The 14,533-nt window shown below is 33.2% G+C and overlaps 3 protein-coding genes across 3 annotated transcripts; 2 read left to right on the forward strand and 1 right to left on the reverse strand.

The window, feature by feature from the left end:
• Positions 1–68: 68 nt before the first annotated feature.
• LOC146168533 (beta-hexosaminidase subunit alpha-like) lies at positions 69–10,894 on the reverse strand. The gene is made up of 14 exons (XM_083396726.1): positions 10,714–10,894; positions 9,648–9,778; positions 9,359–9,447; positions 8,888–8,950; positions 8,436–8,482; positions 8,248–8,358; positions 7,960–8,061; positions 6,798–6,963; positions 6,480–6,627; positions 4,611–4,770; positions 2,185–2,359; positions 1,619–1,709; positions 1,355–1,459; positions 69–942 (listed from the first exon to the last, which is right to left on the reverse strand). Exons 1-14 carry the CDS (start codon positions 10,882–10,884, stop codon positions 885–887), a joined length of 1,617 nt encoding a protein of 538 aa, XP_083252852.1. The 5' UTR covers positions 10,885–10,894; the 3' UTR covers positions 69–884.
• A 339-nt stretch (positions 10,895–11,233) lies between these two features.
• On the forward strand, positions 11,234–12,993 carry LOC146168534 (solute carrier family 61 member 1-like). The gene has a single exon (XM_083390823.1). The coding sequence runs from the start codon at positions 11,580–11,582 to the stop codon at positions 12,984–12,986; it is 1,407 nt and encodes a 468-aa protein (XP_083246949.1). The 5' UTR covers positions 11,234–11,579; the 3' UTR covers positions 12,987–12,993.
• A 278-nt stretch (positions 12,994–13,271) lies between these two features.
• Positions 13,272–14,465, forward strand: LOC146168535 (uncharacterized protein KIAA1143 homolog). Its single transcript, XM_083390848.1, has 3 exons — positions 13,272–13,411; positions 13,897–14,005; positions 14,147–14,465. Exons 1-3 carry the CDS (start codon positions 13,310–13,312, stop codon positions 14,374–14,376), a joined length of 441 nt encoding a protein of 146 aa, XP_083246974.1. The 5' UTR covers positions 13,272–13,309; the 3' UTR covers positions 14,377–14,465.
• The last annotated feature ends 68 nt before the right edge of the window (positions 14,466–14,533 follow it).

Genomic DNA, 14,533 nt, shown 5'->3' on the forward strand with positions numbered 1-14,533 from the left:
ATTCTTGAAATTAAAAGCAGTATTTTCTTAACGGGTATAAAATTACCTTATGTCAATATACGAAATGATAGATTGGTGATCAATAGGTTTATTGCAAAACAAAAATGGGATTTAATAAAATACAATTCTTCCGCGTAGCGAAATCACGGCTTTTCGTTTGTTCATCAAAATAAAACATGCGGTGTATTTGGCATATAAAGATAGCATAACACATTCGACACTAAAAAAGTATATTTAAATATATTTGACCTCATAGCAATACTTCCGTTTTAGAAAATTTACTGTATATGCTAGATTGGTAATTCGGTATTGTATTAAACTGAGTATAACACATATATTGGACATAGTGAAGTTAAACTGTAACATGACTAGGCGAATCATCAATCACGCGTTTTGCCTGAGAAAAAATGGTAATAGAATCGTAACATATCAACAAAGATCTGTTTTCTTATTATTTCATACTGTGTATCATCATCAAACACGTTTTACTTTGGTACATCTTAAAAAATCGAACCACACAAAACAGTCAATGCAATAAAATGAAAGCAAAAACGAATATAGCGATCGAGTTGAATTATTTTTAACGAACAAATATTTGGCGAGCTGAAAAACGAAATAATTAATTCTCTGACAACAAATTGTTTTTAATTTAAGTGGATATTTGGCAACTAAGTGCCACAATTTCAAAAAAAGAACAAATTCCAGTTACAGTCTTTAAAACTCTAATTAATTTTTATCTTGAATGGCCGATTCGTCTATTTTTCCACTCACATAGAATATTTGCCAAAAAATCATCTTGCTTGCATATAAGAAATTAAAATGAATTTTATGAATTTTGGTACACATTACAATAACATTGCCCAGTTTTGTATTTTCCTTACGAGTTACTTCCATTCGTGAGGGCAGAAGCCAATGTACAGTGGCTGAGCTGCAATTCCACGTCTAAATTTAACAAAAAGTGTCAAACTACGTATCACTTCACTGTAAAGACCCCTTGATAAAGTTTACCAACAGGTATTAAGGCCAACGCTATTGACAAATTAATTATTGTTACTAGACCTCGATAACCCGTCCGGCGTCCACGAAGAACCGTAATCCCGACACAAAACAGTTTTTATTTGTTCAAAATATTTTTTGAGTGAACATCATATACTCGAAATTCCCATCCAAGCCAACATTTTCAAAGCGGTCGACGTTTTTACCAGGTCTGAGTAGTCAAATTACGCTTAATCGTTTAATATGGGGTGTTTTTCTGTTAAAAAGTGTTGGCGTGATTGATGTTTGCGCCAATTTGTCACTTTACGTATTTAACTCGATTTAATATAGGCGAGAATGTCGCAAAACATCAACTGACCTGATCATACGGCATCTGTGGTAATTGAGCCGGGGATAGGCGGCATCAACGCTGTTTACATTGATGCTGCTCCATAGTCGTTCCGCAACCGCGCTTGCTCTGGGCCTGCGCAAAAAACAATGCTTGCTTTTACAATTCACAACATTATCCACATGTGTCAGAACGTAAATATACCGTTTAGCCTAATTTTAAACAGAAAGATCGCTCAGGTTTGATATTCTTGTAATTGTAGCTAAAATTTAAAGGGAAGATAAAGTGGTTTACCATAGACGCGGTGTAAGGTTGGTCGCATCGACGTATTCGCCCCACATACACGCTTCACCGCCCATTACAAGAGCTTTCTGTGTAGGAGTTCCTGTTAAGAGAGCAATATGTTTGTTGTAGTATTGTAGCAAGTAATCTCGATCTTCATAGAGTTAAATATGAACTCTCGTCTTTGTAGAATGTAGAGCTTTCTTGTTAAAATGTGAACTGGTAAGAATGCTTCATTCTCCTGGTACAATATTACCCCACAAAAAAACTTTTATAAAGCATAACGCATGAGGTTTCTGTGTTAATCTTAATATAGATGTCGTAGTGATTTTTTTGTTTTTAGTAGTAAAAAAACCCTTAGAATGAAGCTACAGTATTTTCCTCCAATTTCCAATTTATGCTCAAAACAGAAATGGTTATGTAAGTATTTTTATACTTCTTTAACTAACTAAAATTTCGATATATTGTTTAGGAAATGGCTTCATACGAATTAGGTGGACTAATTTTAGAAACTTCATGTTTGCTAGTCTGTTGATAATTTCGGCTGAAATCAGTTAAGTAAGAGTGAAAGTACTAACCAATAAAGTTGGACGGCTCATACGTGTAGTATTTGTGCCAGTCCTGGCCGTACGAGATGACATTAAGATACCAGGGCGCAGAAATTATTGTTCTTAGCCCCATTTTGGTGATCTTTGCCACTTCAATTTGGGGATGGTTGTTTTTCCAAACTTCTACAACTGTATCGTTTTGAACCTAAACAAAATGGCAAAAACGGTTTAAACTTTAAAGCAACAAATTTTATGCAGAATTCAACTCTATTCGGTCTTTTAAAGGTTTAAAAATTATAGTTAACAAAATTGTTAAAACAAGACATTTCGTTCAACTGCTACGTCCAGTCGATGTGATAAGGTGAGTCGTAACTTGCTGCTGAACATCAAGTACACCAAAAAGTCGATTAGGGCATTGTGTTGCTATACCCTGTCTATATAGGGAAACATGTAACACCGACCTAAATTATACCATATTGTTTTTCTCCATAAGCTAATATTGTTTTTCTCCGTAAGTTTAAGCGCCTTATTTCGAAGTGAGTTTTCGCAGAACAGGATGCAGCAGGCAACGATGATATATGTAAAGAGCAAACTATGTTGGTGAAACATTAAATGTGGACACCAAAACAGATTTCAACTCAGTCGTACTCGTTTTTCTGTATTCCTCATTTTTTTAGTGCAGCACATTGTTTTTAGTTAAGCGTTGTGAATATAATTATTAAGCTGCATGTAAAAATTATTTGGCGCAGAATGGGGTCCTAATTGTAAACTTTCCTAAAATTGGCAAACTCCTAATTATAGAATTAATTTTTTTTACCGAGTAAGCCAAATGCTTCTCAGTTAAAAACAATTGCCCTGAAGTTGAAAACCTCCAGCTTGTGTGACACATTTCGTAGATGTCTACCTATTCTACAAGCGTTTGAAGTTTATTTTTAAGCGACACTGGGCCAAAAGTTCACTGCATTTTTAACAGCTGAAATATCGTGACTCATAACAAAACCGCCAGCATGAATAATATGCCTAAATTAGCAAAAAAGTGCTAACATTGTCCATTTTAAATCAGCCTGAAACGATATTTATGACAGTGCTCTTTGGTAAGAAAAAAACTTGGGTACAATTGGACAACAGAAAGAAATAAAGATTAAAATCAGTCGGCCTTTAACGGTACTATACAAGGGCCTTGCGGGTTGGTTTATATTTTTGATATACCCCATTAAATAAATACTGAAAGGCACCTTCGGTTTTTGACTTTGATGAGCTAATCCGTGGTTTCCTTAAATGACCATTGCAAACAATTTTACATGCCTTTTAACGCAAAAGTGTAGATCCTAACATTTAAATAAGTGCTTGTCTACAGGGGAACACACTGTTAAAATACTCCCCTAGTTACGCAGTGTCAATTTCACTATTGGCTGAAGGTAGTAAATAATGAAAAAATACCACGACCTAAAGAATCACAGCGAAGTCAAACTGCTTTGTTGGCGTTCTATTCAATTCTATTTACAAGTCAACCTATTGTCGAGTTTTTCCAGAGTAGAATTAGTTGCTCAAACAATAAATGTGACTCACCAAAACAGATTTTCAGTGATTTAGATTTAATCAGTACTACTCGTTCTATTTATTATCCTCGTTATGTGTAATACAGCCAGTGAATTAAATATAATATTATGCTACATGTAAACATTCTTTGCAGATAAATTTGTAAAAAAAATATTTGTAATATGTTTCTAAATTACCCTTGAATCCGTCAATATCATCGTCTGAATACTTTTTTTTAGCCAACGACTTTTTCGGTCTTTTCGGTTTTTTTTTTTAAGTTTAGAATTTTCGGCTCATACGACATATTTCGCGAACACTTCAATTTGCATTCCCTGCTTACAGCAACAAGTTTTATGTTGCACTAACACAAAAAACTCTAAAGACACTTAAAATACATTTTAACAATTTATTTGGTGACGTTATAAGCACTGTGGTCTGTGATCCAAACTGGCCTAAACGTTATACTTATTCTCTAGAATTGAATAAAGTTTCGTTTGGGTTCTTTTTATGTGCGACACCAGGGTAAGGTTGGTGGTATTTTAAATGGCCGAAATGTCCGCATTTGAGGCCTCATTAGCAGTAATTTCAAACTCTAAACGCAGGCAAGTAATCAATCATTACACTGGCGAGTAATCAATCATCATTAACAAATTACAAAACAAAAGTCCTGTCCCCCTTCTCTTGCCAGTACTGTTTTATAACAAAAGGTACCATAGGCGACTGTGGAAAAAAAGGAACAATAAATAAAGTTGAATAAGGATTCTCATGTTTTAATTATATTTTTATTTGATGATTGGCAATAAGGTATTTGCGAACACCGAAGGGCAAATTTGATTTCTGGATGTGTTCGCTGATGTAATATCACAGAACCTAATAGCATCAGGGCGTTCCACATGAGCCGTATAATATTTACAAACCTGCACCCCGTTGTCCACAACTTCCTGCCACACAATGTAGCTGTAGCCGATCGTTTTTGAAATGTCGAGGACTTGCTGAATGTAGAATTGCTCCAGCTTGGCATAATCGCCGGAGATGTTGCGCTCTTTCATCCATTTGGTTATGTCCGGATTTGATTTCCTAACAATGTATTTTTTTTATAAAATTCAGAACTGATTCACTGTAGGCCAGGCAAAAATTTCAATTTCGATTAAATTAGTCTTCGAATGGTGTCATTTCGAGCGATTTATCAATTTTTTATGTTGTTTATGCAAGTATCCTTTTATAATGATTTTTTGGTATTTATATCAACTAAACGCAATTTTTTTTAGAGATTTACGCCTTTATACAGGATTTCAGCAGCATTTTCGATTTCAGCTCATTAGACGATTCATTGTTTTATATCGTATTATAACTTTATAAGCACATCACATTGGTTATCAATTTCAGCATGCGACCGGCAAGATTTTTTTTACCTCGTTGCGGCCCTTGCACCACTTACAGTGTTGCAGGCCACCCGTAAGCCATACATTGTATAAATTAAAATGACGTTTACTTTGAATGTACCTTACATTTTATTTAAAATTCCCTAAATAGATGGCCGAAATACTTACTTAGAAATTTGCCTTTGGCTATACGTGGCTTACTAAACATTTTACGGGTCAACAGCAAATATGCATTATAACTTCCACTTATGACAAAGTGCCATATGAATAAGAGGAAAAATATATCAACTGCTCACTGATGTTGGAAGTTTTCAAAACAGGGGTCGACAACCTTTTACTATTCGCAAGTTAAACTCAAAGGTCTCTGTGGGCTGTAACACATTTTAAGTTACAATTTTACTTTCAAAAAGTGCGTTTTATAACCATTTCATTACAACAACCTTGGATTAATTTTGTAATTAAATTTGGTTTATTTGCATTTCAGAAGAAGCCAAGAGGGTAAATCGCAATTGTTTGGTTTAAAATTTTAATCCACACGGCGTCATCCATTATCACAAAAAAGGTGTAACTGAACCATTTTAGGAAAACGCTCCCGATGTTATGCTTATATTTAAAAACGCAACAGTTCCAGAATATGCATGGTGCCTTTAGGCTGAAAAGATTCGATCAAAATGCAAACATATCATACGTATAAATAGTTCGTGCAGAATGCGAAAAGTGATTTCATTTACTTTACTAAAAAGCCAGAATATATAGGAATCGTAATACATAAGTTTATTGAGCCGATTCAATTTTAAGAACAAACTTAGGGTTTGCATCAATATGTAGAACCAATAAAGTTAACAGAGCTACAAATCTTTTCATGGTAATAAACAATATCCAGCTAAAAAAGCAAGTGCCAAGGTTTGGATTAAATTAAAATTTGCACTCGCCACTCTGGTGAGTGTCTACTGATCAAAACTTGCCCAGGCGAGAATCACTCCGGAAATATTCAAAAACTGTCTGCGAACTTTTTTCCTATCAAATTGTTTTTTAAGAATTTTAATAAGCATAAAACAACTCTTATTCAATGAGCTTTGTAAAATGTTTTCATGGTAATGAACGAATTTGGTGTTAGTCCAGTGCTGTAGATTATATTAAGATGGCTTTACCATTAGTACCTTATTATAAATATTTGTTGATAAACGTATTGTTTTATACAATATTTGGTCATATTTTATTGTTTTTAAAAAGCTTAGTGGGTCACCGAAAATCTGTTTGGGTCACACTGTTGTCAGTAGTTTGCCATCTCTGGTTTAGTGTGACAATGTGAAAACGCCATAAAGCAACATAAAGTAAAACTATACATTCTGTTGCTAAATAGCAAATCAATTTTTTGTCTCTTTTAACAAAAAAAAACATTACCAGCAATTGAAGCTGACTTCATCTCCACCAAGATGAATAAAGATGTCATGGAATACCCCTTTGACTTCAGTAAAAAGATTTTTGATGAACGTATAGGTTGTGTTTAATGTAGGGTTGATCGGTCCAAATGTTCCATCAGGTTTGCCATCTGTCGACAGAAACAACAACAAAAACAAAACATTTTTAATAATTAAAACAAAGTATATTAGATAAAAGTATTACAAAAAAATTGTGATAAAAAATGTATATAACAGCCAAAAATATGTATATATCAGCCAAAAATACATTTTGAACTAACAAATTTTGAGCTCAACACACTTGCATAACATGGAGTTAGTAGATCAGTTTGTCCCAGACCCCAGGAAGCAGTGTGTCCAGGTGTGTCAAACTCAGGAATTACCCGGATTCCTCTTAAGCGGGCATATTGAACAACTTTATCAATATCAGAAGGTAAGTAGACATGAGTCCGCGAATCATACGCTCCCTAAAAAATATACAGATACAAAATTAAAAAACATACATTCTTGCTTTAGTTCATCAATACCACAATTCAAACTACGAAGAATCTAGGAACCAGGTAGGTGGTTAATTGAAAATCAACAAAAGTTCAAACTACAGAAAAACATTTAAAATTTTTTTTATTTGCTAAAAATTTACAAATAAAAAATGTATGCATATTTTTAATACATTTTGTATTAACAAATCCTACAGGTTTAAAAACAGTCATTTTTACCAATTATTGTACTTAATAAAAAATATTGGCTGCAAATTGTGTCAAGATATTTTTTTTTCATACATTAACAGTAAAAAATGTTAACAGTAAAAAAAAAATAAAAAAATAAAAATAACAGTAAAAAAATGAAATGTAGTTAAATCTGTAGTATATTAGCATTACTAAATTACTTAAAAAATAAAATACCGGATATTAACAGTAAAAAAAATGAAATGTAGTTAAATCTGTAGTATATTAGCATTATTAAATTGTTTTAAAAAATAAAATACCAGATATAATTTACAAGAACCTACAGTAAGGCATAAATAATAAAAATGTTGCTAATTTTTATTTATTTTCATACCAAAAAATATATAAAGTTTCTAAACAAATGTATTTATCATTTACTTTAAATAGAAATTTTGTTTTCAAAAGAAAAATTGCTTAAATAATAAAATGTTGAATATTTATTCAGTATTTAAACCCAAGAAATCCTTACTCAGCTTTTACTGAGAAATAAAGTTGCAATTCTAAAATTATACCACAATTTCTTTTTGATATTGTGTTAAGACAATTAGACAGTTTCCGTATATAAAAAGAACAACCCAGCAGAACTGATAACATATTGAACTCTTTCACCAGAGTCAAAACCATAAAGCTATTTTAGGCACTTTTAAACGATTTTAAACTGATTAACTACACTTCATCTTTCTAAATGTTAATACTTACAATGATGTATGTATCATATGTTTATCATGATTGCATTACCTTAATACTTAGATTAGGATAAACAGAGCTGACATATGGAAATGACTGTGAGTCGACTATGTGCCAATGAAGAACATTTAGTTTGTTGTATGACATCGCATCCTGGTAAAACAAAAATATAAAATTATGAGATTCAAAGGCAACATTCTTGACAAAAGAGGAAAAACATATGAAACTGTTGGTATAAAAGAGTAGCAATGACTATGTAAGTGTGCTGTAAGTGTTAAACAATAACAAAAGCATTAATTAGTTATTTAAAAAGGGATAAAACATAATATATTATCTTACAAGAGTTTCATATATGGAGCTCAATGGAAGAAAATGACGTGATGTATCAATCATTATGCCTCGATAAGCATATCGTGGAAAATCTGAAATGCTTGTCTTATTTACTAAAATCTAAAAAAGAAATATTAAGTTTAAATGTGATATACTGTAGCATTAAAAATCGGTTATTCACATCGCTTATTTCATACCTGGTTTGAATCAGAAGCCCAAAGAAGTTGAGAAAATGTTTCCAATCCTTTTAAGATATAAAATATGGTGACTGTTAAGCATATAATATCTGTGATGCTAAAAATAGTTCAGCTAAAAAACAAGTACCAAGTTTGGATTAAATTAAAATTTGCACTATACACCCTGGTGGGTGTCTACCTATCAGAACTCGCCCAGGCGAGTATCACGCCAGAAATATTCAAAAACTGTCTGCGAATTTTTTTTCTACCAAATTGTTTTTTAATAATTTAGCATAAAACTACTCTTATTCAATGAGCTTTTGTCATGTCATTTTCACAATGCAAAATCTCTCTTTGAAAAATATCATAGATGCTCAGCGAAATAACTATTTCGGGGTAAAAAAAATCCTAACCCTGAACTGCTAAAAAAAGACATTCATTTTATAAATAATTAGAAATTATTCATATTTTACCTCTCAAAATCCCCCAGACAGATGTCGAGACTAATCTTGACTCTTGACTTACAGAAAGCAAATCTATCAAATCGCAATTTAACAAATATATATACAAATAGATTAATTTGGGCCAAAAAAGCCTTATTCACTAAAAAGCAAGCATTGGCAAGTAATAAAGAAGTTAAATTGTGGTAAAAATTTATATATGAAAAATATTTCCATCAAAATTTTATATTAAGTTGTGTTGGATAACAGTATGGATATATTCTGTTATAATAAAACTTACACTTTTTAACAAAAAAAAATCTATATATTACCATCAATTAACATTTAATACAAAATTATATATATAAATATATATATATATATATATGCCTTTTATTATATTTAGTTTTGAATTAACTATTATATATTAATCTATACGAAAAAAATTGTTGTACAATTTTTTTAAATAAACAGCTATTTTCAGTAGAATAAAATTTATCTTACAGCTTTCTTTCATGTGATCAGATGGATATATTTCACATGGTGCTTGTAGATCAACTTCTAGTGTTTTGATGGATGTACTATCTCGAGGCCTTTACAAAAAAAATATACCAGTGCACAGTACTGCATACAAACTGTTAATTTATACAAGGCATTCATGTCTAATTTTTAAATAAAACACAAAACTGTGATCTTTGAAGAAGCTTCAAATTAGTTTTTATTAGTCTTTATATATTTTGCATTTATATATATAAATTTATATAAAACAATTTGCATATGAGTTTCTACTAACATTAATTCAGCTTTCTGGCTAACAGCGTCATAGTAGATGATGGATTGGTATCTTTTGAATGCTTCTTTTAACAGGTCACAGTTGTGAGACAAAGAAACAAATTGAAATTCTGCCACTGCAACAGTGTATGTCTAAAATTAAAAATATGCAAATTGCAATCTTGTAAGCAGCTGTTTTCCAAATGTAATTTTAGGAAAAATTTAGTTAATTCAGTTGAACCATAAGTTTGATACGTCAAAAGATTTAGCTTGGAAGTGAGTTGCTATAATAATAACTTAAACTGGGGTGTGACTTATACTTTGTTTAGAACAGAGATGTCCAGCCTGCGGCCCACGGGCCGCATTGCGGCCCGCCTGACATTTACGTGCGGCCCACCACTTATTGTCACTTTCAGTAGCTATTAAAAACAATTGTTTCAACTATCATCAAAATGTGTAGAACGCGCAGTATTTGATGTAGGCCTAATCTTATGTTTTTTCTAAGACTATAATCAAGTCTAATGTTGCATTTCAACATCCATCGAACACTTTGTGCACACACATCTGCTAAGCAAGAGTGTGTTTTTCTAAATGTGTATGTTTCCGGACCGTTTTAAGGAAATGTATCAGCCCAAAGATGAAAAATCTCAAATTTTCGCGCTTCGCCATAATAAAACTAATAAATAAGGTCGAGATTACTTGCATATTCGCGCATAAGTTCACTCTCCAAGAGCGGGTGTTTATAAGTTAAATTGTTTTATGACGTCACGATATGACGTAACTTATGACGTCACCCCTTTAATTTGAGAGGTTTGGCGGCCCATCAAAATTTTTAAAGTGGCAATGCGGCCCACTCTGCTAAAAGGTTGGACATCCCTGGTTTAGAATAACCTCACTCAAAGTATTTTACAACATTGACATTACTATGGATTAACCAATATAATTGACTTAATTTTACAATACCTACACACTGGTATTGTTATCAGATTTTTACACATATATTTTATCGGTAGTAAACATCCACAGCATATATATATATAAATTGTTTTTTTAAGTTACGGTAATGCTTAAAATATGCAGACATGCACCTGAGCGGTTGAGGAGTATTCCTGAGGTTCAGGCCATACTAAACCTGGATTATTCTGTATCTCATGGGGGTCTTTCTTGCCAAATTGAGTGTCGGTATCAGAGTCCTGCTCGCTGTTGGCGATAACACATTGCCATAACGCAACCAAAACAAACAAAACTTTATACTGCATGTTGCAACAAAACACCTGCGACAAAATACCAACATTACAACGGATTAAAATGCTGCACATTAGGTGTACAAAAAGGCCGTGTATTGATTTGACAATGTGCACAAAAGATTGGATCCCAACCATCTCCCCATTTGGATTAACAAGTATTACTTTCCAGTAGCCAGTATTTAAAGAAGAAATCACTTTCATGCAAAAAAGACGAACAAACGCAGTCATTGTCACGCATCATTGCGCCCATAAAAATACACATAAAACGTCACAAGTTGGACGGGAAGGAAATTAGAAGTAATTGTTAAACTTGTGTAGAAAAACAATATTATTTTACAGTACAATAGTAGGAAATAAAATGTTGGCGCTGGTCTAGAAAACTACCACAGCGTTGAAACGATCATCAAAGCAACACACAATATTTGGGTTAGGGTGTCCGTTAGTGTTTGGGTCATTGGGTGAGGGTGACGGGTGAGTTAAGTATAGTTATAGTTATTTAATAATATTGCTTAACCTACCCAAACCCACACCCTAATCCAAATAATGTTCGGTATGGTAGGATAGACATGCACCAAAAGGTTATTTATTATTTAAATTTGGGTTTACTGTATTGAAAATATTTTAACAGGATCGCCTTGCAGGTTTGAATTATTTTGGTAATAAAAAAGTTAAAGAGAGAAGCACGTTGTGTGTTACACACTGAAACAATGCTGGTAACAACTGTATTTGTGACATTTTTTGTATTAAGTGCAAGTACAGTTGTTCTACTAATACTACTCAAGACATTTTTAAGAAAAAACCCTAATACAAATCCGCAGTTTTTAAGCTTCCAACGAGGTTACTTGTTGATTTACTATTTGGTTATTTTTGGAGATTGGCTTAATGCACCATACTTGTACAAACTATATTCTGATTATGGTTTTGTTGAAGACCAAATTGCAATTATATATGTGTGTGGATATGTTTCTGCACTTGCATTTGGTTCCACTGCTTCATACTTTGTCAAAACGCATGGACAATGCAGGGTTTATGTCTTGGCCACATTAATGTATGCACTTACATGCATTTTAAAACTATCACCTTCTTACACTGTACTGATTGTTGGCAGACTACTTGCTGGAGCTGCAACTTCTCTTCTATTTTGTGCCCAAGAGGCATGGTATGTAGATTCCCATATGGTTACTCATGATTTTCCACCAGAATGGATTGATTTGACTTTTGCAAAATCATCTCTTGGCAACAGCTTCTTTGCAGTACTTTCAGGAGTAATAACTTACCTTCTTTGTGAAGTGTTCACCTTTTCTCCAGTTGCCCCGTCCATCGTGTCTATTTTTGTTCTACTTCCCTCATGCATTCTGGCTGTAAGCAAGTGGAAAAAGAGTCCAGAAAACAAGTCGACACTTGGCAAAGTGAACAATAACACACCAAGCAGTATTACAACAATAAAAAACAAACAGACTTTTAAAGCCTGTTGCCATGGTCTGCAGACTATTTTCAGGAATCCACAGTTGCTGCAAATTGGTTGCATTCAAGCCTTATATGAAAGTGTTCTCTGCTTGTTTGTGTTTCTTTGGACACCGGTGTTGGACCATCATCACCCACCCCTAGGAATGGTTTTTGCTTCATTCATGGCGAGCCACTTACTGGGTAGTACTCTTTACAAAGTTCTTAGAGATTTGGTGAAGATGCAAACTCGCTGGATGATGATCTGGATTTTTGTTGCTTCATCTGGTGCTGTATTAACATGCGTTCTTTCAACTCACCCAAGCAATGAGTTTCCAGTTGTTTCATTCTGTGCCTTTTTAGTATTTGAATTGGCATCTGGTATGTATTTTCCTGCTATGACTGACATGAAAAAAGAACTGAAAGTTGACCAGCTAAAGACTTCAGCCACATCATGGTTCAGAGTACCCCTTAATCTACTAGCATGTGGAGGACTATTGCTCTTGCACAGTAACACTAATGTAACTGGCACAAAGAACCTGTTTGCATGTTGTTTTGTAGCTGTTTTAGTTGGCCTTATCATCGTAATCAAACTAAGCAGATCAGCGAAACCTACCTTACCCAAAGTAATTGATCAATACTCTGAGCATCTTTTATCAGAAAGTTTGTGATTTTTTGCTTTATTTGGGATTGTTTGTATTTTTATGTATGTGTAGCATTGCTTTCTGTTGTGAATCATACTTTTTTAATACTTTGGAAGCCCCCAGTAAACTAAAATATTTATGTCAAAGAGAACACATCATTACTCTGTTGTAGGAGGTACCTCCTCAAAAATGCTTTAAAAAATGAAAAGACACAAATTTTTTAGCGCACTTACTTAACAGTTGTAATGATTTTATTGCGTATTTATTTACATATACAGTTGCATTGCATGCAGTATTTTATGATTATATTAAATGTTATAATAACAAGAATAAATTGTGACTGAAGGGTTATGTCACAAAAATTAAGATTTGTGAAACAGCAGCCTCCAAAGTTCATTCAGCAATTCAAACAGCGAGTTGGCCTGAAGCACGAACCAACTCTTGAAGACAAGGTTTGTTTTATGTTGTGTAAAAATGGTTTAAACATGGCCTTAAAACAGGGGTGTCCAATTGAAACATGCCGGTGTGCCAATTTTTATCCTATAACTTCTTCCTGTGCCAAAGTTTAGTAATATTATTCTTTCTAATAATAAAAACGTATAGTTAGCAGTGCGCATTACTGCATCTAAATATCCATCTGTCGGTGAGCTACTTTGGCTTTTTGTTTCTTCACACCAAACTTGCTAGCCTCCATTACAATATAATGTTATAATATTAAAAGTAATTGTTAGTTGTCGTGATTGCAGATTGTTTTACATTGTGAATAAACAATGGCAATTTACTGTATAAAAAATTAGGTATTTTTTACAATTGGTTTAATAGCAAATTAGGTAATTTAGGGGGACTTGCGTGCCATTTTTTATTTGGTCGCGTGCCACATTTGGCATGCATGCCGTTTGTTGAACACCCCTGCCCTAAAATGTTTCTTTAAATAAAGGTACAGAACAGCACTGAAGATGTAGAAGACCTACCAGAAAAAGACGATGAAAAACCTGTGGTAGTTGTTCTTAAAGAAGGGGATTTGACATCTGAAGAGGCAGCTACAGGTAAGTTAAGGAAAAATGTGTCTATGTTGATCAACTTTTATTAAAGTTAAAAATAAAACTTGGTTTTGAAATTAATCTACCTATCATGTATAATATTCACTACATTTCACTGTGAGACCTTATATTTTGTGGGTTGTTTAGTTGAGACGAATGGTGATGATGATGATGGACAAGTGGATGGAAAGATTAAGTTTCGAAAACCAACATCCACAAAGAGGGGTCTTAACGATCCACCTGGTCTGTCTGCTTCAAGTAAGAAGAAGACGAAGACTGACAAAACAGAAAGTGATAAACTTGACAAGAAAACTAAGTCAAAGAGTAAAGGAAAAACAAGTTCTTCCCTCCTTTCTTTTTCTGAGGAAGATTTTTAAATCTGTTATTCAGTTACATGCTTTTTACATTCAATCTTGTCATCTGATTTGCTTGTTTTCTAATAAAAGGTTTTCTTCTTTTGGTGAAAGAGTGCAACATTCCAAATCACTAATATTTATTTTAGTTGTTTAACTTTCAAAAACTTCCTTGCAGTAA

This window comes from Ascidiella aspersa, chromosome 1 (genome assembly GCF_963924565.1).
Source record: "Ascidiella aspersa chromosome 1, kaAscAspe10.2, whole genome shotgun sequence".
Classification (NCBI taxonomy): Eukaryota; Metazoa; Chordata; class Ascidiacea; order Phlebobranchia; family Ascidiidae; genus Ascidiella; species Ascidiella aspersa.

Coding starts and splice junctions, on each gene's coding strand:
- LOC146168533 (XM_083396726.1), bottom strand. CDS start 10,884: ATGCAGTATAAAGTTTTGTTTGTTTTGGTTGCGTTATGGCAATGTGTT. Junction 8,483..8,887: donor TGTCTGGGGGATTTTGAGAG/GTAAAATATGAA, acceptor ATATCTTAAAAG/GATTGGAAACATTTTCTCAA. Junction 1,460..1,618: donor AACCTTACACCGCGTCTATG/GTAAACCACTTT, acceptor TTTTTTGCGCAG/GCCCAGAGCAAGCGCGGTTG.
- LOC146168534 (XM_083390823.1), top strand. CDS start 11,580: ATGCTGGTAACAACTGTATTTGTGACATTTTTTGTATTAAGTGCAAGT.
- LOC146168535 (XM_083390848.1), top strand. CDS start 13,310: ATGTCACAAAAATTAAGATTTGTGAAACAGCAGCCTCCAAAGTTCATT. Junction 13,412..13,896: donor AACCAACTCTTGAAGACAAG/GTTTGTTTTATG, acceptor CTTTAAATAAAG/GTACAGAACAGCACTGAAGA. Junction 14,006..14,146: donor ATCTGAAGAGGCAGCTACAG/GTAAGTTAAGGA, acceptor TGGGTTGTTTAG/TTGAGACGAATGGTGATGAT.